Source organism: Rhodofomes roseus (genome assembly GCF_022264815.1).
Source record: "Rhodofomes roseus strain CIRM-BRFM 1785 chromosome Unknown C8Q71scaffold_18, whole genome shotgun sequence".
Classification (NCBI taxonomy): Eukaryota; Fungi; Basidiomycota; class Agaricomycetes; order Polyporales; family Fomitopsidaceae; genus Rhodofomes; species Rhodofomes roseus.
In genome coordinates this window covers 61,313-86,006 of record NW_025952974.1, presented here as the reverse complement: position 1 = coordinate 86,006, position 24,694 = coordinate 61,313, and the positions used below count along the sequence as shown (strand labels likewise).

General features: G+C 57.0%; 9 protein-coding genes across 9 annotated transcripts; 4 read left to right on the top strand and 5 right to left on the bottom strand.

Moving 5' to 3' along the window:
- Nucleotides 1–2,355: 2,355 nt before the first annotated feature.
- On the bottom strand, nucleotides 2,356–4,158 carry C8Q71DRAFT_813905 (uncharacterized protein; the record flags this gene model as incomplete). The annotated part of the gene is made up of 6 exons (XM_047926081.1): nucleotides 2,356–3,590; nucleotides 3,646–3,746; nucleotides 3,796–3,863; nucleotides 3,914–3,957; nucleotides 4,014–4,048; nucleotides 4,111–4,158. 6 exons carry the CDS (start codon nucleotides 4,156–4,158, stop codon nucleotides 2,549–2,551), a joined length of 1,338 nt encoding a protein of 445 aa, XP_047776141.1. The 3' UTR covers nucleotides 2,356–2,548.
- A 2,911-nt stretch (nucleotides 4,159–7,069) lies between these two features.
- On the bottom strand, nucleotides 7,070–8,145 carry C8Q71DRAFT_181092 (uncharacterized protein). Its single transcript, XM_047916809.1, has 2 exons — nucleotides 7,530–8,145; nucleotides 7,070–7,456 (listed from the first exon to the last, which is right to left on the bottom strand). The coding sequence occupies exons 1-2, from the start codon at nucleotides 7,968–7,970 to the stop codon at nucleotides 7,157–7,159; spliced, it is 741 nt and encodes a 246-aa protein (XP_047776140.1). The 5' UTR covers nucleotides 7,971–8,145; the 3' UTR covers nucleotides 7,070–7,156.
- Nucleotides 8,146–10,101: 1,956 nt separating this feature from the next.
- C8Q71DRAFT_671975 (AAA domain-containing protein) lies at nucleotides 10,102–10,732 on the bottom strand (the record flags this gene model as incomplete). The annotated part of the gene is made up of 2 exons (XM_047919675.1): nucleotides 10,102–10,265; nucleotides 10,324–10,732. Coding segments are annotated over 2 exons (573 nt in total), but the record flags the coding sequence as incomplete, so codon positions are not given.
- Nucleotides 10,733–10,739: 7 nt separating this feature from the next.
- On the top strand, nucleotides 10,740–17,131 carry C8Q71DRAFT_798184 (RNA dependent RNA polymerase-domain-containing protein; the record flags this gene model as incomplete). Its single annotated transcript, XM_047925801.1, has 17 exons — nucleotides 10,740–10,883; nucleotides 11,338–11,568; nucleotides 11,623–11,725; nucleotides 11,788–11,987; nucleotides 12,119–12,803; nucleotides 12,861–12,919; nucleotides 12,970–13,055; nucleotides 13,108–13,599; nucleotides 13,655–13,823; nucleotides 13,875–13,934; nucleotides 13,992–14,228; nucleotides 14,287–14,390; nucleotides 14,438–15,702; nucleotides 15,756–15,851; nucleotides 15,899–16,259; nucleotides 16,313–16,458; nucleotides 16,566–17,131. The coding sequence occupies 17 exons, from the start codon at nucleotides 10,740–10,742 to the stop codon at nucleotides 17,129–17,131; spliced, it is 5,004 nt and encodes a 1,667-aa protein (XP_047776138.1).
- A 584-nt stretch (nucleotides 17,132–17,715) lies between these two features.
- On the top strand, nucleotides 17,716–18,525 carry C8Q71DRAFT_180950 (uncharacterized protein). The gene has a single exon (XM_047916807.1). It carries the CDS (start codon nucleotides 17,816–17,818, stop codon nucleotides 18,365–18,367), a length of 552 nt encoding a protein of 183 aa, XP_047776137.1. The 5' UTR covers nucleotides 17,716–17,815; the 3' UTR covers nucleotides 18,368–18,525.
- C8Q71DRAFT_180975 (uncharacterized protein) lies at nucleotides 18,526–19,582 on the bottom strand. The gene is made up of 2 exons (XM_047916808.1): nucleotides 19,556–19,582; nucleotides 18,526–19,494 (listed from the first exon to the last, which is right to left on the bottom strand). The coding sequence occupies exon 2, from the start codon at nucleotides 19,323–19,325 to the stop codon at nucleotides 18,684–18,686; it is 642 nt and encodes a 213-aa protein (XP_047776136.1). The 5' UTR covers nucleotides 19,326–19,494; nucleotides 19,556–19,582; the 3' UTR covers nucleotides 18,526–18,683.
- A 1,103-nt stretch (nucleotides 19,583–20,685) lies between these two features.
- C8Q71DRAFT_773141 (uncharacterized protein) lies at nucleotides 20,686–22,253 on the top strand. The gene is made up of 4 exons (XM_047924450.1): nucleotides 20,686–21,214; nucleotides 21,269–21,367; nucleotides 21,423–21,651; nucleotides 21,713–22,253. The coding sequence occupies exons 1-4, from the start codon at nucleotides 20,925–20,927 to the stop codon at nucleotides 22,061–22,063; spliced, it is 969 nt and encodes a 322-aa protein (XP_047776135.1). The 5' UTR covers nucleotides 20,686–20,924; the 3' UTR covers nucleotides 22,064–22,253.
- Nucleotides 22,189–22,579, bottom strand: C8Q71DRAFT_860191 (uncharacterized protein; the record flags this gene model as incomplete). Its single annotated transcript, XM_047927764.1, has 2 exons — nucleotides 22,189–22,402; nucleotides 22,479–22,579. The coding sequence occupies 2 exons, from the start codon at nucleotides 22,577–22,579 to the stop codon at nucleotides 22,189–22,191; spliced, it is 315 nt and encodes a 104-aa protein (XP_047776134.1).
- A 131-nt stretch (nucleotides 22,580–22,710) lies between these two features.
- C8Q71DRAFT_909446 (uncharacterized protein) lies at nucleotides 22,711–24,454 on the top strand (the record flags this gene model as incomplete). The annotated part of the gene is made up of 2 exons (XM_047929044.1): nucleotides 22,711–22,962; nucleotides 23,014–24,454. 2 exons carry the CDS (start codon nucleotides 22,711–22,713, stop codon nucleotides 24,121–24,123), a joined length of 1,362 nt encoding a protein of 453 aa, XP_047776133.1. The 3' UTR covers nucleotides 24,124–24,454.
- Between the last annotated feature and the right edge of the window lie 240 nt (nucleotides 24,455–24,694).

The window sequence follows — 24,694 nt, the reverse complement described above, 5'->3', positions numbered from 1 at the left end:
CGAGCCTCGTAGGCCACGGGCATTGGGGGTTGCTGTGTGACTGCGCATCCGCTTGGCCGAAGGTAGTTAGAAAGTCGACAGCTGCATAGCCGAGCTCACCATCCAAGCCAATGGTGTCCAGACAAACAGCCGAATCCCGACCGGTCATGGTGCCAGTACGCGGACTGCTGACCTTCGCCGGTTGCGAGTGGGCATGCACTGCTGTGGATTCTATGTGATTAATGACGAATCAACCTGGCGGAAACTTTAGCAATGAGGTGGAAGGCAAACAAGCGCTGTCAGAGCGGTATCGATTCAGCGGTTTAGTAGGGTGCTTTCTGGTACACACAGTGTTTTAAGTAGTTGGACTATACGACAACACGGTCCAGCGACTCGGTGTGTGGCTGACGAACACGTATGCAGAGCGCTTCGCACGCGAGACGCTCAGCCACCGTCTCACCGGACGCGGTCACGGCTACTCGTAGCACTTAGGTCTGGTCTACTCTTTCTACTGCGTGACGACTCATGAAGCTTATCCTGGGCATCTCATTCGAGTGTAGCATAAAGACTTGAACTTGTTTCTGCCTCGAGGCTCAGTGAGTGTTGACGTTCATACCGAGTCACACCATCCCCACAGTCCGCCGTTCCCTGAGTTGGCTACCGCCTGAACACGGCTCGTTCACAACAAGTCTGGTGAGCGTAACTCTGCCGGTATAACTGTTTCTGCCAGTATCAACACAGCTTCTGTGGAGATGTCACGCAGCGACAAGCGTAGATGGCTTCGTACCGGAAAGTCGTGAACTCTCTGTCTGGATCGCCGACCGTTCCCTCTTGTCCCGTGCGTCAGACTTATTCTCAATTCTGCGATGAGACGTCATACACACAATGCCCTCGCATAGGTGCGTGGCTTCACTACGAAGAAGTGTCTAGCTCACTCGACGGCCCAAAATGATAAGCCGCGGACAGCCTGAGGAAGTATGCTGAGCCAGAATTCATACGAGACGGTCCGTAGGCTCTTATTTCAAGATCAGATTATTGCTTGCGGATGAGAGTATATGTTGCAGCGGTGTGTACTTCCGGCTGAGTACTAATGTGGCGACTCACTGACATGTTGCTTTGAGACTCAGACACTCTGTGATCGATAGATCCCATAGTCTCTCCCGGTGGGGCCAGTGCATCCATAGACCCTCGCCGGTCCTCAGTATCGGGCTCACAGAGCCCGCGGTGAAGGGTTTATATTCAGTGGTTTCCGCCACTGTGGTCTTTATAGTAAGGTACGCCCTCCCCCGGCTTGAAATTTGAGTATACGCCTCACAATCTGTCAGCGTAGCAACTACCAGCATGTCGCCAGCGCGCCTTCCGCGAAGCATCAGTCACCGATGGGCCGCTGACTGTCAAAGACATAATCCCTGATGCTCTTCCTTGATTTGCGGGCCGACCGGCGTGAAACGAAAGTCAAAGTCGACAAATGTGCCCTAGGTATGCGTAACATCGCGCTGGAGGTTCCGTAGCAATTAGCTAACCTGTTGCTGACACTGCTCTCACTTGGAGGCTGGCGGACGAGCCTATGTGGCCGAGCACGATCACATATCGCACCATACGTATGCCCGCCGGCCTTCCATTGAAGCCAAACGGCGCCCCGGGTTTCCAGCTTCTCTATGATTCATATCAAGGGGCCTTCGTCTCAAGATCCAATCATGCCGTAAGTGTAAGGGCCGTCTACTGGCTGCAGGGAAAGCACCTTATACCCTCCCGGGACCGCACCGTGAAGTACTGCCCTAGTGCTACTACCAGCTCGTCAACGAGCATGTCTTGAACGCCTGTTTGCAATACTAGACCCTCGAGCGCTCGCATCCGGGAAGGCAGTCCACCCGGCCCTGAAAGGAACGCGTCTCAGTTCGCCGATCAACCCACAGCCTGGAGGGCCCATCGACGAACAAGCCCACAGGCTCGGACCTGCCTGTATCAACAGCAGGTAAGACGTAAGGTTCGGGACGACAGCGGCACGTTTGTATTGTCCGGACTGCCTGCCTTGTGCTTGCACTGGTCGGAGCACGGAAACGCGAGCGTACGGCCATTCTTTCACGGCGCCGAGTGGTGGCTGCTCTGGGGATCAGGTTGTCAGACGGCGCGGAGCAGGCTGTACCCCACTTCGGAACCCTTCTTGCCCAAACCTCGTAGCCATCTGGAGTACATACATAGCTCTGTCCAAGGCGTGCCGACGCCACAGGTTCTCTTACAAGCGCGAAGTTCAGGATCTGACCAATGGTCGTGCCAGCAGGTCTGCCTGCTGATTAGCGCGATGACAACCCTCAAGCGCTGCGAACAGGAGGTTCTGGCTCGCACACGGTTGTTCGACAAGGGTTTTAGATCTCGGGCGTAGTCAATGCAGGTACTTCATCTATATATTATGCATAACGAGGCATGCATGTTGAGTGCATAACGTATCTCTATACTATGCAGTAGCCTATATATGCGTATGAATGTGGATGCCATAGTCCGGAAGAGGCTCATACTCTGGTACACTAACATTACAGAATACAATCGCAAGCAATAGCGCAACCACCAATCACGACTGCCACAGAGTATGAAGCTGCGGTGAATGGGGCGTTGGGTACGTCTCTGGTCTCGGCGTGTCATCTGCTCCCTGAACCTGACCCTGCCCCAGCATCGATGACAGGCTGTGTGACAACGAGTGCACCGTCGAGATGACGTCCTGCTGGTCGCAGATAGCCACCGCGACGGCGACGCGGCGGTCGGAGGGGTCTACGGCTTGTTGCGCGAGCTGGACGCTCGCCTTATCCGGGAACGCTGGCAGAGAACCGATAGTCACCTGAGCGTCCAACGCGAGGCTCGAAAGCTCTGGAATGGACTGCGTCAGGTAGGGCGACTGCCGCGAGACGTTCGAAGGTGGGTAGAGGGCAAGGTAGTCGGCCATCGCTAGAACACCGTCCCCTGCAGGGTTTTGGACGTCGCACGAACTGCCAGTGGAAGTGAGGGGCTGTGAGTGGTAAAAGTTCGATGCATGGTGCTGAGATACACCGAGCGCTAGGTCCATAAATGGCGCGTCGATGGGGGTCGCCGGGCCTGAGATGCAAGGCGACCACATGGAGAAAGGATCCATTTGTGCATCTCCAAGGTCTCCGAGAAGCGGTGGGGTCTCCGAGAGGTAGGCCGCGGATGGGGATGGCGGGTTGTAGAGGAGGGATGCGGAGGAGGACGCCTCCGCTACTGCGGAGTCACCAAACATATGCGGTGAGAAGAAATCCATAAACTGCCTCTCGATGCCGGATGCTGGCGTCAAAGGCGACGGGAGCCGGACGGAAAGGCGTGATAGCATTTCGGCATCCGTGAATTCAGCCGCGTTAGTTGCGGTGTAAAGGTGAACTTCGTCCCCTTCCGGAAGCGAGCGCGGCGACGGCGGGGTTGTTCCGGACTCTGAGCTGTCGGATCCAGACTGGCTGCCAGCCCACCGCGAGGACGTCCCGTGGAACATGGTCGCGGATGCCTCAGAGATACCGCGCGTCCTGCGCTTCTCAGTGGTCATGGGCGAGGTCCGACTCCTTCGCCTCCCAGCTTGCCGGCATGCGCCTCTCATGAGATGGTTGTATCTGTCAGAAGCAATGAGCTTTAGGCGCTACGAGAACTGACGCTAGAGCAGCTGACCTGTTCTTTGCGGCAAGTCCCGTACGACCAGGAAGCGACGTCCGTGCGATGTTGGCCCAGGAGTGGCCTTGCTGCTCAACTGCTCTGAGCAGCTGTTCATCCTGAAACTCATGTCAGTAGACAGCAACTCCGGCTTCGGAGGACACAAACCTCTTCACGCGTCCAGCCGCTGCGGTCGATAGTGGGGTTCAATGCGTCGTTCCATCGCTTCGCACATTCTATGGGAGAATTAGACGGCGCTATCGACTGTCAAGCCATGCGCACGTACGACCGCTGTTTCGTGTCCGCACTCGGTTCGCGACGAGCGCCCACCTGAGAGAGGTGTTGTTAGTACCGCGGAGGATTCCGAAGCGGACATTGACACCTACTTGGGACCCAACTCCTCCACTGCTCTGCAGAGGCGCTGCGGAGGAAGAGAGGAAGCGTGAGCAATCTGAGCGTATCTCCGAAACGTTGCGGAGCTACCTCGTCTTCGTCGCTTGTCCAGCTGCCCTTCGAAACAATAGTGGCCATCTGAGCCCACCATCGTTTCCGACAGTCTTTGTTGGTTCGGTTGGGTATGTGCTGCGAGATGGCATGCCACCGAGTGGGTGGGTTGCACTCGGTATCCTCTGTACAGCGAACAAGGCATCAGTTTCACTGTACAGCTACCACATAGATGAGCAGCAGACCTTCTTCGATGGCCATGCGAAGCATCTCGTCCTCTTCTTCCGTCCAGGGACGGCGGTCTCGGGGTTGGAAGACTTCGTCTTGGGTCTGCATAGTGGATCCGTTCACAAGTCAGGAGAGGGGGAAGGTCTACGGTCAAACCGGAAACATGTGTGCGTTCAAATATGCCCTGCGCTATCAGTGTCACCTCTGGCCCTCCACATTTCCAAGCGTACGGCGCCAGTTCTACAAGCGCCAGAAGATAGATCGCGCAAGCCAGATCAGGCATTCCATTGGATGTTAGGGTCCTCCTGCTGGAATTACGTCCCGTCAGAGTATTTCGCACACGTACGTCACCTGTTCATAGAGGCGATCGTTCCGTCTATGGCTGCATAGCGCGTGCATCCCAGCCGTCAGCGTTTCGCGGTGAAGTATTTCATATGTGTCTGATGTACTCGGACAGCGGCGGGACTGGTCGCAAAATCGCAGCGTCTGCGATGCCCGCGCGGGAGGCGCGGGAGGCCTCGTAGGCAAAGCTAGTTGGGAGACCACAATCTCTCTTCATTCGACCAATAGCGGCGACCTACGGGTTCACGGGTCCCAATCGAGGCTTGCCGGCGGTATGGCTCGTATGGCTGCATGTGACGAAAGGTATCCGAAGGCGCCACAGAGAAGGTAAGTTGGTTGAGCGCCTACAGGTTTGTGGGCGCTCGGAAGGTAGCGGCGAGGAGGCGGCGGGCGGAACTGTCATCGGGGCAAGGCCTTCGTCGCTGAATGCCTCGTGTGTATCCTCTCCTATCCTCGACCCTGGATGAGCTGCAGAGCGCCCAGCGTCTCCCACAGACGCCTACGCCTCCCTTGTAGGCATTCTCCGGCTAGACGCTGCCATCCTTCAGCATCTCACGAACCTTCAAGTTGGGCTTCCCATACTCACCTTCTATTGCGCGCCGTCACCCAGGGGATCGACGCATCTATATTGGGTCATGTCTCTGCTAAAGACCCAACATCCTATGAGACTTCATTGAAGGGAATGCAAGTGTAGACTCCCGTACTTACCCTGCGTCTCTGCGTGAGTACGGTTCTGCACCCAGGACCTCTATTGCCTTTCAGATAGACACTACATATTCCGGTCCGAGCTGCGCGATCCTTTGATGCACTGATGTCGTCCAGCGCTATGAAAAACAATTTCAGACATGGCAACCGCACCGGGACCTTGCGGCTCGCAATATGCCAGACAGTGGGCTTTGATACAGTTGTTGACATGTCGCAGCCGCGCGCGTATCTCGAGTATTGCAACTTCTACGGGCCGATGTTCCTGGAGGTTTGATCGGCAGGGAATACATCGCGCTGCGGTCCACTTTTGAAGGTAGCTGCGAGCATTGGGCCCGCTGTAGAGCATACTTTGATAAATATGATGGCAAAAAGACAGAGAGAACTACTATGGTGCTCACCTGCAACTCCTTTACCTTTTCCGGACACCGCGGAGCCGGAGGGTACAGTGAATTGAGAGTAACATCCTGTCTGTGGCTGAGATGGACAGTGCCGCAGGAGCGGCGCTAGTCATCTCAACCTACAATATTACATCTTGTGGTGTGGACCCCGAAGAAAATTCCGCGTTCGGATGTGAATATGACGTGTGCTGGAAGGGACTGATTGTCCCAGACGACAGCGGTCAACCCCTCTCCTGCCAGTGAGTCGCGCAGCGCGTTGTGCGGCGATGACCATGAAGCAAGCAACAGGAGGCGCGGGAACGCCACCCGCTCCGTGAGAGGCGTTGATTTCGATACTTTCGGGAGATAGCGCGACAGGGCTGCGGCCCACGCCGCGACAACAGCGCACGGCAAAGACCCTGAAGTGTGTTGAACGAATGAGTGAACAAACCCGGACAGCGGAGGGCGTTTGCGCGCTTGCACAAAATTAAATCGCGAACCTCGAGCATCCGGAGTTCGTGCCGAGGTTTCCGTCACCCTCACCGGCACTTCCACCCCAAAATGATGCGTCAAATGTTTGACGCTCCTCGAAGGCAGCTCGCGGGCGCTGAGTGAAGCGCTGTTAGGTGGTCTCTTGAAGGACTACAACGTTCCAATTGGCAGGGCAGTCGCCGTGAGATGGCGTCCGATTGCATGGCACATCGCAGTCGGGAGTACGGTGGCAATAACTCGAATAACACCCTAAACTTTCAGCAGACACGGCGACTTGGATGCGACAAAACAGACAAACTGTCGTGAGCCTGTCTATCGAGGACTCGGGGACGCGCACGACCGGCAGGATTGCACCGGAGCTCCGAAGTGAAATTGGAAGCCTGCGACTGTGGACGATACACCGCCCGAGCCTGTGCATGATTGCCCCCTCGTAACGTCAACCTGGCTAGAAGTGATGCGCTGGGATGGGGACTAACCGCTGGAGATTGCCTTTGTCAAGCCACGGGGACTTGTATCTCGGTACTTTTCTGAGGTGTCACTTCAAGTAGATACCAAGGTAATGACATGAGTGCACGATGCTTCAGAACCAGAACCAGAACAGTCTCCTTGAACTCACCGACGCTTCGACCTCGAAATATTTGCCACGCGTGCACTTTGCAACCGGTGGATGCCCTTGCTATTTTCATTGATATTCAAGTCGTGATCAGTCTCCATGCGACAGCCATACCCACGCCTGATGACGAGGATGATAGCCTTGGTGAGATTCATATCTCAGTGACGATAGAAGAGCAAGGAGATATCCGGTTTCGGACCGACTACCAGCGGGGGCGCTTCAGACAATGTTTCCTCCGTGCGCTCCGGAGGTGGGCCATTGCCGCATGCTATGTTTAGAAGCGGTGGCGAGAGCGGCCCACCCCATCGAGCCATAACGGGCAGAACCGTCAACGAGAACCGTCACGACGGCGGCGGCGCAGAGTTTGGCGCTCGCATTCGACAGGGATTCTCTCAGGACCACCGCGCCGAAGTGAAGACAGTAGGCGCTCCGTCCCGAGTGCTCCTGAAGAATTCCCATGAGACGGTCCGAGGACCGGTACGTTGTCGTTGAGGATGTCGAAGAAATTCGAACGGTTTCCTGTGCGCTGGTGGGCGTTGTACACAAAGACCTCAGGGACGCCCCTCCTCATAGCTCTTGTTCGCATTATACGACGAACAGCAGCAGCACAGAGGTCTTCAAAATCGGCCTGCGACATATGATTGTGCTTCAGCACACTTGGTCTGCGAATGCACGAGCACGGCTTCTGTAGAACATCTCACCTGAGTGAGGACTGCGAAGCACGCGGATGCGCGTAACACGATCGACGATCGCGATCCGTGCGTCATAGGTCGGAAGCTCGCAGCGAGATCGCGACCGAAAGTGCGTACGGCAGTCACCGAGTCCGACGATGGCGGGGCACCCAACGATCGAGAGCGTAGGCCAAGGCAGCACTCGGGTTCCGTGTGGGCGAGACTCGTGGTCGAATGCGCAGTGTAGGACCTGCGCAACGCCCCGCGTATATTATCCACCGCAGCGCGTAGCGACAGCTGCTGTAGGCAGTGGAGCCAGGCGGCGTTCCAGTGTTGGGAGATGTGTTTCGACGTTAGGACGGGTACGAGACCGGAGCAGACGGGCCAGGAGCCGGGGCCTTCGAGGTGGAAGTTGAGACACACCGTCCACGCGGCGATGCGGCGGTCGCCGCGCATTGTCCTCGACGTCATGCGATGCGCTATAATCGGGTATTGTTAATGAATTTGGCGGCGCTGCGTGGTGGCCGCTGGCGTCTCAGGTACGCTCGGTTCCGGAGTCGGGCATTTTTTACGTATCCACGGATAATCCGGGCGTGACGTCTGCCCATCGCAGATACACTGGGACACATCGTCGCTCAGTATACGTGGAAGTTGCGAGCGGGTGAGTGTCGAGTGCTGGAGATGTCCTTGGGGGAGGAGGTACGGGCTGGAATCGCGTGGTCCCGCGCGTTCGGATTCGACTGCCTTCTGAAGTTCTTCGAAACATGCACCGGGGCTTCGGGCAGATGGCTGAGGATCTCGAGAACACTGATTGGGTGTGAGCTATGATCTCACCGTCAACAACGACAGGACGGACAGCCACCCGGTAACTCGCGGCCAGCGTCCGTAGGTCGAGGCCCGGGAAGCCGCGTGGGAGTAGCAAAAGGGAAGACGAGAAAATGATATGATAACTGCAGGGGATGGCCGGTAGGTCCAGAAGGATGCGAGAGCGTTCGCGGGACTGGGGCCTCGGCGCACGTGCTGAACAAGCTGTGAGGCCGCTAGTGCCGGGGTTAGGCGAGCCATGGCCCATCTCCTCGATACCGACTCGGCGAAGGCCGCTCAAGTCACATCATTTGCCTTCGCTACTTCAGCTGCTGGTTCTGCGCTGTGTATTTCTGTTGGCTGAAGAAGGACCAGAGCAGTGTGCTGTCATGGGACGTGGTTTTTCAATGCGCAATTGCCTTTGCGGATGTATGGCCAGGCACAGGTGTCCAGCAGACCGCGAGAAAGAACTGAGCTTCGCGGGAGTCAATTGCATGATGAAAGACATAGAAGAGAGGGTACAGGGCAAATTGTCCTCGCGGTACCGATGATCGCAGCCTAAAAGTGGTACTACGGCCTAGCAATCAGCGTGGAAGATTGACAGAGAACTGCACCTACACATCGCGGCCTCAGCACAGCAATATGCCAAGATTGCCTCTTTTCCTGCGGAGATGGCCAGCGATGCACCGGATGGAGAAGGCCTGACTCACGCACCATGACCGAGAAGCAAGGCCACTGCGTGACCTGCTCAAATGTATGCGCCGAAAGCTTGCGAGCCGTGCCGCTCAGCGCCGAGCTCGCATTCTCTTGGTTCCAGGGGTGGCCTCGGAATTAGAAACGGTATAACACCGCTGGTATAGTACCAATTAGAATCCAGTGTCCGCGAAGACTTCCCCGGTAAGAGCCTCGGCAGTTGACGAGTAGGCCCTTCCGGATCGTGTATAAGAGTCCCGTTGCGACTCACGCTTCATGAAGCAACAGAATGAGTGCGTTTCACGCTTCTAGTGGCTAGAACTGTCAATCATCTGTAAACACCGGGCCTCATGTCGTCTTCCATGACTTTCCGTCGCCCACGGACGTTCGGAAAAATATGAACTTACCTTAGTCGTTTATGCTTCGGGCAGAAGGACAGACACATCGAAGTACAGGAGGGGCCGTGGCGGCGACGCAGCGGCAAGTTCGACGGAAGGAGGGTTTAGCGTGATGCGCCCCCGCGCCCGGCGGGGAAACTGAACAGGCGATGGTCACGTGATCACACTCCCCCCGAGCCCAAGCTGAATTCATCTTGTTCTAAGTTACTAATTTCTCGTTCATGCTCGTCATTCAAGTCTTCTGTCCATGCGTTGTCACGAACTCTAGAGGCCACTGCTTTGAATGTCATGGGCTCAGTAATGTCCCGATCTCACACTGGTTGCGTTCTGCGTGTGCACTCCGGCACTGCAGCAAAATCCAGTGACGCGATATCAACACCAATTGGCCAAGGTACTACGATTACTGACCCTATAGCTTCTTGCTACGACCTCCAATCTTATGTCTGAAGGAGCTTTACGTTACACGTACAAGCCGTCGCGTCGGAAATCGGACGACCTCCTTCGTTCGATTCGTTGTTCGAATGAATGCGACGGAGTCCATATACGTCAACATCCCGCAAGACCACACAATCTGCTTTGACGCCACTTTGCTAGCATCCAGCACGTCTATATCTCTTCTTGAGCTTTAGGATCTCTCACCGGAAGCATGCCTTCTATTTATGGATTGTGCAACAAGGTCGTCCTAATCATTCTACGAAAGTCGCCACGAATGCTACCCGGCTGTCAATGTCCTTCAAGTCCGCGCCTATAGTCATGTATGGTATGTTGAGCTCCTCCAATGTCGCGAATAGTTCCTTATTGTAGTTCCATGGATCCTCTAGCGAACGAACGCCGTCGTCCCGCATCCATTCCTTCACTGGTTGAAGGACGACTTAACCATCAATATAAACATGAGTATGTATTCATTGCATGCGTATTAACCCACTTACTGAATAGTGATATACGATATAGCGGGAGTATGGCCTGAAAATCTCTGTTATGCAATAGTCTGCGCCGCATGTCTTCCGCGGCGGGACTCTTGCTAGTCGAAGCGTATACAATCGGGTCGATAGCTGATCGGTCGCTCAGCAAGGCCATACTTGCATCGTCTCCGGTGCCCATGCTCCGTGCGAGAACCTTCTCCTCGGCCTGCAGTTGCGCCACCATAATTGCATACTGCATCTCGTACGTGTTCACGTCCTTCCGTGAGAACCCCCGCTCACGCATGACCGTCCGGGCGACCTCCGTCACGTAGCGCGTACGGTCCAGGTTGAGATAACGGGCGAGCGCGTCGCAGAGCGTCGTCTTTCCGCTCGAGGAAGGGCCGAGCACGAAGACCGCTCTGCTAGAGCGACTTTGCCGCTCGATGTGTTTGGTAGAGGAGCTCCTGTGGCGCAGCATGGGCTTCACTGGCGGAATCCGGCTCTGCGTTCCGTCATGCGAGGGTGGCGCATCTCCGGCTCTGAACACGCTGAAGAAGGCGCCCATCCTGAAGAGACGAACGAACACAGTTAGTGTGGTCGAATACAGAACATCGACGTTGGCAGTCACCTGAAATGCGGCCTGTACGTTACTTCGCGGATATGGGGCAGGGGCTGTCTGCTGGGTGAGTGCGTGCGATTGTAATAACCGACCCGGGCTCCCAGGCCTGTTTGCTGACACTATCTAAAGTTTCGGACAGAAGCCTAGTAGGCGCCCTGTATTTGGCACCGGAACTCCCTGCTGGCATATTCAGGCCGCATGTGGTCCTCGCGCTACTGCGCCTTGCCGGTCTGGCCCTTCATGTCCGCTTCCTGTCCCACATATACATCGATGCCTCGTTGCAGGACGGTGTCGCAGGGTGTACCCGTATAACCCCAACCACCATGAGCCCGGTCATCCTGCAAGCAAATCCGACGCCTGAAGATGAGTCATGGAGATTCACGGCCAATATCCCACCGGCACGTCGTCCGGGATATGGCAAGCACCTGTCTTTCACACCGGACGCGATCAAACTGGATATGATCTTGTTTCCCGCAAATCGAATCCTCAACGCAGACGATCCGTCCAAATTCATTCTTGCCTCGTTCGAGGGCTTGAGGTTCCCGGACACTCCAGCTTCGACTACGAGGGAGTATATGATGCGCTTATTCAAAGCAGGGCTCTTTCTGAATGGGGCTCAATATCGGTTCCATGGACACAGCAACTCTCAGCTGGTCGGTATCTGGCGCACATTGGGCCTCTCGTTCCGCTGACCTTATTGCGCGTAGAGATCTCGTAGCTGCTTCTTGCGACAGGCAGACACCGATGGCGAGCTCGACGCTCGTATATACAGTTTCGGAGAATTCGAAAGAATTATGAACGCAGCCAAACGTGAGGTTTCTTCTTTCATCTTATTTGTTCGACATCACACCCTGTCATTGACTATAATATAGGTGCAAAACGGATCGGACTGTTGTTCTCGAAGGCTGATCTGGATTGGGTCCTCGATCCTGTCTGGACGAAAGACATCGACGATATAATAGTCAACGGAGAAACCTTCTCGGACGGCTGTGGATTGATGTCAAAGCGGTTTGCAGTGCAGCTGAGTCGTCGCAAACGGATCATATTCCATGGTCGCCCGTACACGCCCTGCGTATTCCAGATCAGGTGAGCTCTGAGCCTCGTGTTGCGAAACATGTTTGACACAGCATAAGGTACCGCGGATACAAGGTAGATCTCCTTTTCCGATGTGTCTCAGCGGAGATGCTAAATTTGTGTCGTCAGGGTGTTCTCATGTTACATCCTGAGATGCCCGCTGAGCATCACGCACAATTTCGGGCGAGTCAGAAGAAGTTCACTGCAACGCAGGACAATACTTTCTCTATGGTCGACCATTCGGTACCATACGCCTTCGGACGTCTCAATAACGACATCATTGTCCTCTTGGCAAGTCTAGGTATCACGTCGGAGACGCTCCTCGCGAAACAAGAAGCTTACCACAAGTGGCTCACGGCTGCCTCCACCGACTGGGAAGTCGCATTCAACTTCCTCTGCTCTCTCGGGCGCTACGAGCTCGCAGAACAGCTCTTGCTGCAGGGCGTGGACGACAACAAGGTGCAGAAACAGATCCGGTCCTGCCAGATGTCCGAGCTCGCCGCGTTCAAGAAGAACGAGAAATTCCGATCGCGGATGGTCGTGCTCAAGTCGCGTCTCCTATTTGGTGTCTGCGACCCTTACGGTGTCTTGCGCGAGGGCGAGGTCTTCGTCCGCGTGTCAGTGCCTCGCAAGGGCGCATCAACACTAACGAACACAGACGTCCTGGTCGTCCGGAACCCTTGTCTCCATCCTGGCGATTGCTTGAAACTTCGCGCCGTCGATAACCCTCGCCTGTCTCACCTCGTCGACTGTGTTGTGTTTGCCTCCAGAGGGAAGCGGGCAGCTCCTTCTATGAGCTCCGGCGGTGACCTTGGTACAGATATTAATTGGATGTATCATCGTCAGAGCTTACTCATGCTTTTGGTTGTAGATGGCGACAGATTCTTGGTAATGTGGGATCCAGATTTGGTTCCGAGGAAGGTTGCAGAGGTAGGTCTTCGGTCGCAACTAGCAATACTACCAGTTGACCGCCGAGCCAGTCGTACACCTATCCTGCTCCCAAGGAGCGTATCACAAACACGATCACAAGAGAAGACCTAGCTAGGCATTTTGCCTCATATAACACGTATGTTCCTCTCCACCGCTCTCACTACTTCGTTCATTCAACGTTGCTTCAGCATGACACTGGCCAGAATTACTGCACTTCATGCGAAGTGGGTTCGCTGCAGCCCCAAAGGCGCCATGAGCGATGAGTGTCAGGATCTCAACGCCCTGCATTCATTTGCAGTGGATGGCGCACCAGTCAAAATCCCCGACCGTCTTAAGACTCCGCCCGAGCCAAAGGAACCATACATCATCGACCTTCTCCAAGCGGCAGCGAGGCAATTCTTCGACGACTTCACGCAGCGGCATCCGGAAGCACTTGAGATGTCATCGCTGTCCCCTGATGATGCGAACGAAGTGCTCGCGAAGTTCCTGTCCACCGAGAAGGCAGCCATGTCTGAATATGAGGTAGTCACGATGGCTGCTGCGTTTGCACGGAGAAACGCTGTAGAGATGCGGCCTCACTTATCTCACATTGATTTCGGGGCACTTACGTCTGCAGAGAAGCATGCAATCAGCGTACAACTCAACCTCACACCGGATCGGGATCCGTACATCTGGAACAGGTTCGTCCATTTGGATCTTCAACTTCAGTTGTCGCTGATGTCCATATCCCCTGAGTCTTATCCGCTCAGAGATACTTAGACCGCGGGACATCGCGAACCGGAACCTTGGTGGTCCTCTGCGCTTGCAGAGGCTGTATGTGTCAACGGAGCAAGGCCGGGCAGCGTTCTTCGAGTACCTCCGGGAAGCCACACAACAGTACAAACGCCGCCTTCTCATACTGAAGGTAATGTCATCTTCCGCCAGTCGGGCGTCGTACTGAGCGGAATAATGCCAGACCGACGACAGGTTCTCCATGGGAATTTTTCTGCGTGGCGAGATTCCATGGGACGAAGAGGTGAGCTTCTATGCTAAACGCGATCTCCAGCCGATCCATGACAGCATGCCCGTGCAGCCGGAGATCAACGACAATGTACTTGTCTGTCCATTCATGCCCGTGACATCGGAGATGACCTCAACCTACTGGCGCGGAACTAAAGGCTACAAACTGCATTGCAGCGAAAGCATGCTCCAACTCTATGACAATAACAGAGCCAATACCTTCATATTCGTCACTCGACCTCCAGAGAAGTCCGGCTCGGACATCGTAACGAGCGTGGCACTGCAGAAGATCTCAGGCCGCGTCCAAAAGGTATGTAGATCGCCACGACCCGACTCCCTCCGCAGTATCTGAGTACTACGTGCCATAGCAATATGGACGAATGTATAGGACACCAGTAGTCACCATCGAAATCCACGTCGTGTCCAACCGCGATCGAGTAGCACACCAAGCCTTCGATCTTCACTTTGAACAGTGAGTTTGCAGGCATACGAGTCTTCGAGCGAACTGACCACTCGCAGAGTGCCTACGGAGGAATTTCTGAAGAGATTCGATAACATTCCCACTGCGTTCACCCCGAACACAATCCACGACATCCAGTGGGAAGATGACACATTGGGTGCAACCATATTCTCTGCGACGAAAGAACATGCATCGACGCTCTTGGCGGGACTGGAGGTCGACCTGCTCTGCAAGTACCTCCGTATCGCGATCGAGCACCGAGTAGAAGCCCAGATCTTCTACGTATTTGAGGCATTGCTCGACAAGGAGGAGCTCCCATTCGCGGAGATAGGCGAATGCATGGAGCAATACCCGTCCCTCGCTTATTGCATCTTGAAGCGTCATCTCTCAAACGGGCCTGCATTGCTTCCGGAAGCCATTGCGGAACTCGGACCCTCGTTGATTCGTGGTATCGTGCGCTCTGCGAATCAGCTTGGTATTGCTTCATTGGCAGCACTGGAACGACTAGCACCCGACATCGGGCTCCTCGACCTCGCCACATACCTTGATACGCTCTGGTGGATCGCCTTGAGTGTCCGCGCTCCTACGGTTATGCAGGAGCTCCTATTGATTATGCACGAGAGTCGGACCTCCGTACGGTCTCGGAGCCCGGACATGGAGTATGCCCACAAGTTCGCCCTTGGCGTCGCTTTTGACAGGGCAGAAGAAGCTGCTGACGCATGCCCGTGCGACGATACAGGAAGGCCGAAGCGACAGCGTACCGCTCCCATACGCGCGACACTGGTTCCCCCCAAACCTCCTCAGAGTCAGAATGAAGACGACACTGTCGTGGTTGTCGACAATGCACTAGACTTGAAGCACGTCGTCGCCCATGTGCGCGTCGACGCACAAACTCCCATCCGCATCCACTCGCACGTCCGCCTCAGGTTAGCGTCGCCAGTGGAGGGGCCGCGAGTCGAGGCCGGCGGTGTTATGCTTGACGCGACTGTCACGCGCGCTACGAGAGGAGAGCTCTATCTGGAGCTCAAGCACCCCCTGCCGCCGGAGTATGCACGAGTGGATTGGTACATCTACAACGCGGGGAGCATCGCCACGTCCAAGGCCATGATGGACGCAGTCTCCAAGCTCGCACTCGATGGAGGCCAAGCATGCATGTTCGCCGACATCATTACTGGTTCAGCAAGAGAAATACAGTCCGAAGATGAGGATGAAGGACGCGAGGCGACTGTCGTGCAGAATATCTCTGCGTCCTTGAATGCGAGTCAACGTGCGGCGCTCCTCGCTGCGGGCCCAGACAAACTTGCGTTGATTTGGGGCCCTCCTGGTAAGTAATGCTTCAGTGATGGGCACAATGCGTGATTGACGGACGTGGTACAGGAACCGGGAAGACCACAGTCGTCGTTCAAATATTGGCTAGATTCATTCGCGAGGACCCTGAGGCCAAGATACTGATGACAGCTTCCACCCACAACGGTATGCGTTTGATTCACGAACGAGCGTTCTGGCTCATCTACTTGTAGCTGTTGATAATGTCCTGGAACGTTTCATCGCCGACAACGAGGTCTCTCGGCTTCTTCCACAAGAGCGAATTCTACGTGTTGCGACCGAGAGCTCGAAGGTCAACAAGTCATTGCAGAAGTACACCCTGGACGCCCGCATCGGTGGGAGCATCAACGACGATCACAATCTCGTTAAGAAAGCAGAGAAACGCGTGCGGGAGGCACGCATCGTCTTCACGACCTGCAGCGGCGCGGGTTTAGGAGTCTTGCGAAGCATTGACTTCGACACGGTGCTCATCGATGAAGCGAGCCAGATTTCGGAACCAGTCGCGCTTATTCCGCTCGTAAAGGGATGTAGAAGGGCGGTGCTCGTAGGCGACCAGTACGTTTGCTAGATTCACAGTGCTTGTTATGATGCTCATGAAATTGTATCAGCGTACAGCTGCGACCAACTGTGCGGCCAATGGGCAAGGCACTGGAGTTCGACAAGTCCCTCTTCGAAAGGCTGTACACCGGTCCGCTCTACTCCCGCATGACTCGCACCATGCTAGACGTATGCTTCTACTTCCAAATCTCAACACGTCATAGAAGCTAACTCGATTTTCACAAAACCAGGTTCAATACCGGTTCTCGGAAGACATGGCGCGTTTCCCGTCAAATGAATTCTACGAGGGACGCCTTCAGACAGGCACGCAGCGCACAGACGAGATCTCGAGCAGACTCGGTGCCTCGACCTTCCCATGGCCACAACACGACCGTGACGGGCGGCTCTTCCCCGTCGTCTTCGTCCCCTGTGCATCCGAGGAGGACTTCGGGCGCGCCTCAAAGGGAAACACGGGTCAGGCGCAGCTCGTCAAGCACATCCTCGCTCTCCTTCGTGCGCCGCGCGACGATAGCGAGCGGTCCGCGGCGCTCGTCCGAGACGTCTCTATCGCTGTGCTGACGCCATATTCGCGCCAGGCGACGCTGCTGAAGCAGGAACTGCCCCAGAGCGTGGGGGCGGTCGTGAGCACCATTGATGGCTTCCAAGGACGCGAGGCCGACGTGTGCGTTCTGTCGACTGTGCGCGCGAATATGGAAGGCGATATCGGGTTCGTGGAGGACGCACGGAGGCTGAATGTCGCGTGGACGAGGCCGAAGTTGGGTCTGATCGTGATCGGGAGCCGCACGACGTTGGAGGCTAACAGTGCGCTGTGGAAGAGGGCGTTGACGGCGTGCAAGGAGGTGGTTATAGCACTACCAGAGGTCGAATGAGAAAAGTGCAAAGATCATGTATTGAATGCTCCGAGAGAATATTAGGCTGGGAAGTCATGGCTCCGTGATATGTGGTCGACTCAAATCTGTCAATGCTACGTCAGCGAGAAACTCGTTCATTCTGAGTGCCAGTCAGACATAGATGGCGGGCTGACTCACTCACTGCGTGTTGCACGCCGGCTCAAAGTCATCTGTTGCAGACTGTTCCTTCAGCGCGTGGAAGATTGAGCGGATAGTGACTACATATACTGTATTGGACCTTGACGGAGACCTCGCATTGGATCCATACATCTAGCTCCAGCAGACCGTGCGGAGGCTTGAATCCAGTGATATCCGTGAATACTTACAAGATCTGGGCAGTTCCGTGCGACGTGGTCGAGCGAATTGTAACGAGGGACGGTCGATCTCCGGAGGGATTCCTAGAAGAGCCAACTTGGGCACGGTACGTGTAGAGCTAATAGCGGTAAGGGAAGTAGTAGAATAGACATCGGCACAACAAGAGCGAGCACTAAAATCATTCGTGCTGATACAAATCGCTCCAACTACTAACTAACGGTATCCCCAACGGCTGGTATGCCTACGACAGAGAGCCGTGTCACGCCTGAGACAATAACCTAGGTACTCTTCTTCGCGGCTTTCAATCTCCGAGTCACCATAAATTTGACGTCCGGAAACAACGCATAGATGAAGCTCTTGATTTCCTTCGGCGGTAGCCTGGTCGCCCAGCCGTCGGAATGCACCCTCCGGAGGCCGTGCCCCGCTACAGCAACTGCATCGCTGGCCGGAATTTCGCCGTCATGGCAGAGGGGCGACAACGCAAGCTCAGTGAGGTCAGGGCAATTCTGCGCGACGTACATGAGCGCGTGCAGTGAAGGCCGGATGGACGACGGGTGGTGCGACAGTTTGAGCACCTGGAGTTTCGGCCAGCTCCGTGTGATCTCGCGGACGTCGTCGTCCGACGTGTCCAGGACACACAAGCCGAACTCGAACTCGACCTTGCGCATATTCGCGAGGGAGAGCAGGGGCCGGAGGACGTCGGCGACGGAGCAGTTCATGGGCTGGGGAGATGATGGATCCGACTTCGAACTGGAGCCGGTGTTCAGCACGTACAGTTCGCGCAACTGTGGGAGTGACCCGGCCACTGTAAGTGGCAAGGTTTGCCACAGTGCGTCAGGGATATGCGTCCCGGGAGTGTACAAGCTGAGCGATTGGAGTCGGGGAACACAGCGGATGTAAGGAAGGACACTGAGGGGCCCCCATAGTCACTAACCACTCTACACGATGTCCAGGCTCTTCAAATCATTGAACGTCGGCCGCTCCTCCGACGTTGTCAGCTCCTCGTTCATCAGTACAGACACGGAAGTGAGATAAGGGACACCAGCCAATTTGTTGACCAGTTGCATGCTGAGTGATCCAAATTTCATGACATCCAACGAACGTTGGACTGGCGATGGTGAGTCGTGCCATGAGATCTCAGGAAAGACGTCTGTAGAGTACCAGAACCCCGCTAGACAGAGGCGCCCCAAGCGAGGGCACACAATGAAGACACAATTCAGAAACATCTGCTGGGCATGGATGGACCGATCGAAAGACTCGGATCGTCGTGCATAGGGGTCGTCGCGCATGTAGATGGTGAGCCGGCGAAGAGACGGCGTGAGCAGGAAGAACAGCGATGTGCCGACGGGTTGGTCCTGCGACCACTCGAGCTCCTAAGGTTCGGAAGCAGAGGCTGCCCAGAGTTCTGAATGGAGAGTTGTTGACAGAGCATAGTGTTTACAGGGTTCTGGGACTTATCGCTGCGTTCTCGGGTCGGGAAGCGACAGCACCGGACGAAACGTGCATGGTATTGGAAGCGCGTCCATTCTTCTGCTCGCATGCTGCGGACTAAGACCTGGACATCCAGTTCATGACGTAGTAGTTCAGTTGAAGAGACGGTACTTACCCAGACAGGGGCCCCCTCCGCGGAGGGGCGCACGAGCTCGACCAACACCTCGATGCTCGGTATGTCTCTCCACAGTACACGCAGTGCGGGCTCGCGAAAGCCTTCGCAGACACGTGCGGAGCAGGCGAGGGCGGCGGCACGGCTCTCCGGATGTCCACGTTCCCGCTCCTCCCAGAACTCGGTGTCAGGCTGCAGCTGTTCAGAGACGTGCAGGAGGATCTCCGGGATAGACAGGGCGTGTCTGGCAGGCATCGTCAGGGAGGAAATGCGGGGACAGACGACCTCGGTTCCGCCTGTTTATATGCGACCAACGGCGGAGTTCCGCCGTACTTACGTCAACCACATCTGGCGGCGATGACAACTGAGTACTGAGCGCTGAGCGGCCAAGCCCTGGGATCTACAGCGTACGGACGCCAGTCTACTGAATACGTGAGCCGTGAGTATACGTTCAGATGACTCCAGTCAATATGAAGTGAACTGACTTTCCGAAGGCCTGATCAACAAGCTACCTTGCAAGATTTCTGCGCGAGCAGAATTCGGGCGTGAAAATTTCCGGGTTTGTTTGTTCCCCTTCCAAAAACGTCTACAGTGGTCCTCGGCTCTCAGAGTTTCGCGGCCACTTTGGCGGAAGTTTCGCAGCCGCACCGACCAGCCGTTGGTTTGCGGAAGACTCCGCTCCTCGCCGCATAAGCAGGAACACTGAGATTGTAAGCTTGAAATCTCTCGAGACTTCAAGACTCTCTAAAAGCCGTCGAGATTACATACTTTCAACACTTGGGTACTGTATGAGAGTGTATGAGCCCGAGTGGTAGTTCGCGGAACCATTCTCAATGCGTACCTGACAGCTGGGCGCCTGCCCGATCCAGAGCGAGTCTGAGATCTGAGATCTCGATTCGCAGTCTCCGCGACGTCGACGCCAACCATCCTGGAGGCTTCATTGACTCATTGATTCTCGAGTTGGCCGGTGCTCGCCTCGGCCGCTGCGCACTGTGAGACCACTCGGCGATGCTGTAAGCCTGTGCGCGCTCGTCTGCAATTGAAAGTGAGTGCGCTTCCTCATCCAGCAGTGGCTCTGACGATTAGGGCGTGGGCGGTGAATCGCAGTTCTGTCAACGTCAACGCCGCGCATTAGTAGGCCCACTTATGATGCACGTGCAGCAAGCATGGACGACGTTCTGCGCAGTGCGCTTGCCAGGAACCAGGCATCGGAGGGCGGGAAGAGACGGGTCACCGTGGAACCCGCGCTTTCCGCGCGCCCGTTCTGGAAGTATGGACGCACAGTCACCTTCGAGGCCGAGGCACACACATTCCCGAACAGCGCACCGCGAGTGAGAGACTTACGTTGCACGCTGCGTTGTAAGTCGCGTCGATGCCCTATCGGTCCCGCAGCTGCCTCACCTCGAGCCTCGGCCGACGGAGCGTGCAGGCGTTGTCATCTCTTACAGAGGCACAGTGCGCCGACGAGGAGGACGTGGGAAGCGAGGGGCGGTTGCGCGTAAGCGTGCAGAGGCTGCTGAGAGGCAGGGTGTCAGAGACAGAGTCAGCAACGCACGGGCAACCTACTCGCGGCCGCCGGCGCCTGCGAACCCTGCGCGCCCCAGCCAATCCCGGGTGCGCGTGCGATCATCCGCCGCTCTGCCCTCGTCCTGCACGCTCCCCGTTCGTCTCCTCCCTCGCCGCGGGCGTGCGTGCGCTGGCAGAGCGTGTGCGCGGCGAGGGCAGAACGATCCTCCCGTGTGAACCCACCCAGCAGCACCGGCGGCTGCTTACGGGTTATCACCCCGCGCTGGACCCATTCTCTGTCAAACCCAAAGTCACCCCAGCCACCCACCGCTCGCCCTGCAAACGGAGATGTGGTCCGCCGCCGTTGACGCCATCGCAGGCGCGTACCGGTACATAAGCTCGCGCCTCGCCACCTGCGCAGCACGCCCGACCCGCCATCCCCGCAACATGTCCACTGCTGCCCACCAGAACGGCGACCTCGCCCCGTACGACCACGCCGCCGAGGGCCGCTTCACCGTCGCGCCCAACCCCGGATGGACGTTCGGCCAGCCCGTCACCGCGACCCCCAAGGGCAAGGCCTGGATGGAGGGCGCGAAGGAGGGCTTCAAGGTCTTCGAGACTGACAAGGAAGATCCCGGGTACGTGCACCCCTCCGAACGCGATGGCCCATGGCTCACCGTCCGGCCGCACAGCTTCATGTACAAGCTGATGATCAGCGGTGTCGTCCCGCGCCCCGTCGCGTTCGTGTCCAGCGTATCCGCAGACGGCGTCGAGAACCTGGCACCGTTCAGGTACGCGATCGCTCGAAACACACCCTGCAGACTCACCGACCGGGCGGATCCGCAGCTGGTTCAACATGGTCACCGGCGACCCGCCCCTCGTGGCCGTCGGCGTCCTCCACCACCCCGACGAGTCCCGCAAGCTGAAGGACACCGCCGCGAACATCCTCGCGACCAAGGGCTTCGTCGTCAACCTCATCAGCGAGCCCTTCGTGCACAACGCGAACGCCTGCAGCTTCGACGCGCCCCCCGACGTCAGCGAGTGGGACCTCAGCGGCCTCACCCGCGCCCCATCCGTGAGTCGCCCCGCCCCCGCCCCCGCGCACCCCGCGGCCTAACCCCATCCCATGCACCCAGCTCCACGTCCCCGCCCCGCGCGTGCTCGAGTCCGCCTTCGCCCTCGAGTGCACGCTCTACTCCACCCAGGACATCACGAACCCGCAGACGAACACCGTCACGACCACGCTCATGCTCGGGCTCGTCAAGGCCGTCCACCTCCGCCGCGACATGCTCACCTCCCGCGGCCTCGCCGACGCCGCCAAGCTCCAGATGGTCGGCAAGATGGGCGACATCACCTACGCCCGCCAGACCCAGCTCTACCGCATACCCCGCCCCGACTGGTCCGTCGAGACCGTCCGCGAGGCCGCCCTCCACCCCCAGCTCAACGTGAAGACGGAGCACGGGGCGGGCGAGGCGACGAAGGCGTGAGCGACCGGCGTGTGCGAGCTTCATAGACGCGGTGTAGGAGGACTTGGTGATACCCCACACGACCCTTGTGTATGCGCTGCTAGACCGAGTGTAGAATTCCAATACTGTATTCCGATTTGATGTGCTCACTGGGTCCAGTTGTAGTAGGCGGAAGATGCGTATACGCGTGCGGCCACCCAGATGAGGGAGGGAGGGAGGGCGTGCAGTTCGACTGGGACACTTGGCTGCGCCGACATGTCTTGGTGATTGATCATTGAGGGATCCTCGGCGTCGGGTTCTCCGCGCGTAGCTCCCTCGCCGCTCGTCCACGTCGAGTCGAGGTCTCGTGCTGCCCAGATGCTGGGGGACACGTCTGAGTGGCAGGCCCGCCTTACAAGAGAGTGCGGCGAGAAGGAGAGCGCGTCCGGAAACATACCATATTTTCAGAAACGATGCGCGACCAAAGCCAGATGAACTCAAGCCGAATGAGGCAAGCATGTAGCCATAGAAGGAAAGTTGGTCTCCGTTGTCGACCATCTCGGAACGACAAGCGCTTTATGTAAGGAAAGTATGCCCAGTCAGAGTCGCCCGATGTGGATTCGCCGCCGCTGTCGCTTATAAGCAGGCGGAACCTCCTCCTCCGTCGCTCTCCCAGTTCGTCTCTTGCCATGTTTGCCAGACACGCCCTGTCTATCCCGGAGATCCTCCTGCACGTCTTTGGACATCTGCAGCCCGACACCGAGAACTGGGAGAAGCGGGAACGTGGCAATCCCGAGAGCCGTGCCGCCGCCCTCGCTCGCTCCGCACGTGTCTGCAAAGACTTTCGCGAGCCTGCACTGCGTGTGCTGTGGAGAGACATACCGAGCATTGATGTGTTGGTCAAGCTCTTGTCGCCCTCCGCGAAGGAAGTCCCTGTCTGGGTACGTGATGTCTATTCAATGGAACGGTCACATCATGAAATGGATGTCCAGGTCCTAGTCCGCAGCATACGCGCAGAAGAGTGGACGCGCTTCCAATACCATGCCCGCTTCGTCCGGTGCTGTCGCATGCCAGCGCATGAGTTCAGCGGCGTCTACAGGCACCCTGTGGGCACCACTGTCCATCACCATCTCTCCATCGAGAACACCGGAAAGCCTCTGCTTCCCAACCTTGAGGAGCTCGAGTGGTCCCAGGACCAGCCCCTCGTCACGTCGCTGTTCTTCCTGCTCACGCCTTCCCTCCGCCGACTCACTATCTACATGCGCGAAGACCCCTATGCCCGACGATACGAGCAGTCTTTCGATCAGGCCATCCACGCGGAACAGATGCTTCTCAATCGTGTATTCACACTGTCTCCTCGCTTGGGGTACCTCTGTCTACAAGGGACCTGGAATCGCACAGACGTCTTTCCTGAGATCCCACGGATCGACTCTCCATCGCCAGCCTACCGTTCGCTGGACTTTTCGCATTTTGGATCGCTCGGCATGATGGTCAACAAGTTGGCTGATGTCCCTTATCTCACTTTCTTGTCTGTAACGGCCGTGAAGTTGCCACCGCTGGAAGAGCGACCGACGTTCAAACATTTGAGACAATTGGTCGTGAAGGAAGAGAGTCCGGGCAGCTCAGCGACCTTCCTTGCGTCCGCTGCTTTCCCCAAACTCAGATCACTCCGCTTGCACATGCCCGACGCGCGTATCCCCGACGCGCTGTGGCAAGCCACCGCCATCGCACTTCCGCACCTACGTAAACTGTACGTGCGGAGAGCCCGCTCCCGACACTCTCCCCAGCCCATGGACTGCTCCGTCGCCGACGCCCTCCGCCCCCTGCTCGCCCTCGTGGATCTGCGCAGGGTCGAGATCGACTTCGGCGCGTGGGCCCTGGACGCGTCGGACGACGACGTCCGCGAGATCACACGGAGCTGGCCGAAGCTCCAGGTGCTCAAGCTGTCGCACCACGCGTCGTCCGTGCGGCTCTCGCTGCATGCGCTCGCGTGCGTCGAACGCAATTGCCCCGACCTCACCGCGCCAGCCCTCTCCGGCATATTCATACATAATATACTGGTACGTGGCGTGCACACGCAATACATAGATCGCGCTAAGTGATCGCTGCGGTAATTATACGTCCGCGTTGTATGAGCCCAATGTATTCCATAATACAATGCGCGTCGAACCAGAATGTATCACCAAAATACATTACATCCCGCCGCGCCCGCGCCCACCGATGCCACCCGGACATGCGTCACTGCCAGGTCGACGCCCTCGTTGGGATCCCGCCCCGCACTGCTCGCCCACGTGGTCCGTCAATGCGAGCCTATTCTGGACAGGCCGCCAGTGCCAGTGCCCACGCTGGGCTACACCGCCTTGATACATCCTGCCGCGCCCGCGCCCACCTGCCACCCGGACATGCGTCGCTGCCAGGTCGACGCCCTCGTTGGGATCCCACCCCGCACTGCTTGCCCACGTGGCCCGTCAATACGAGCCTATTCTGGACAGGCCGCCAGTGCCCACGCTGGGCTCCCGCCCCGCCGCTCTCGCTCGCCGCCTACGTGAGCGTCCTGCCCCATGGTCGTCCTGCCTCGCGCTACTCAGGTACGTGGCCCTGCGTATGTATGTGTTCACACTCACGTCCTCGTCCGCCACCGTCGCCGGCCTGCACGCTCGTCAAAATCCCGCC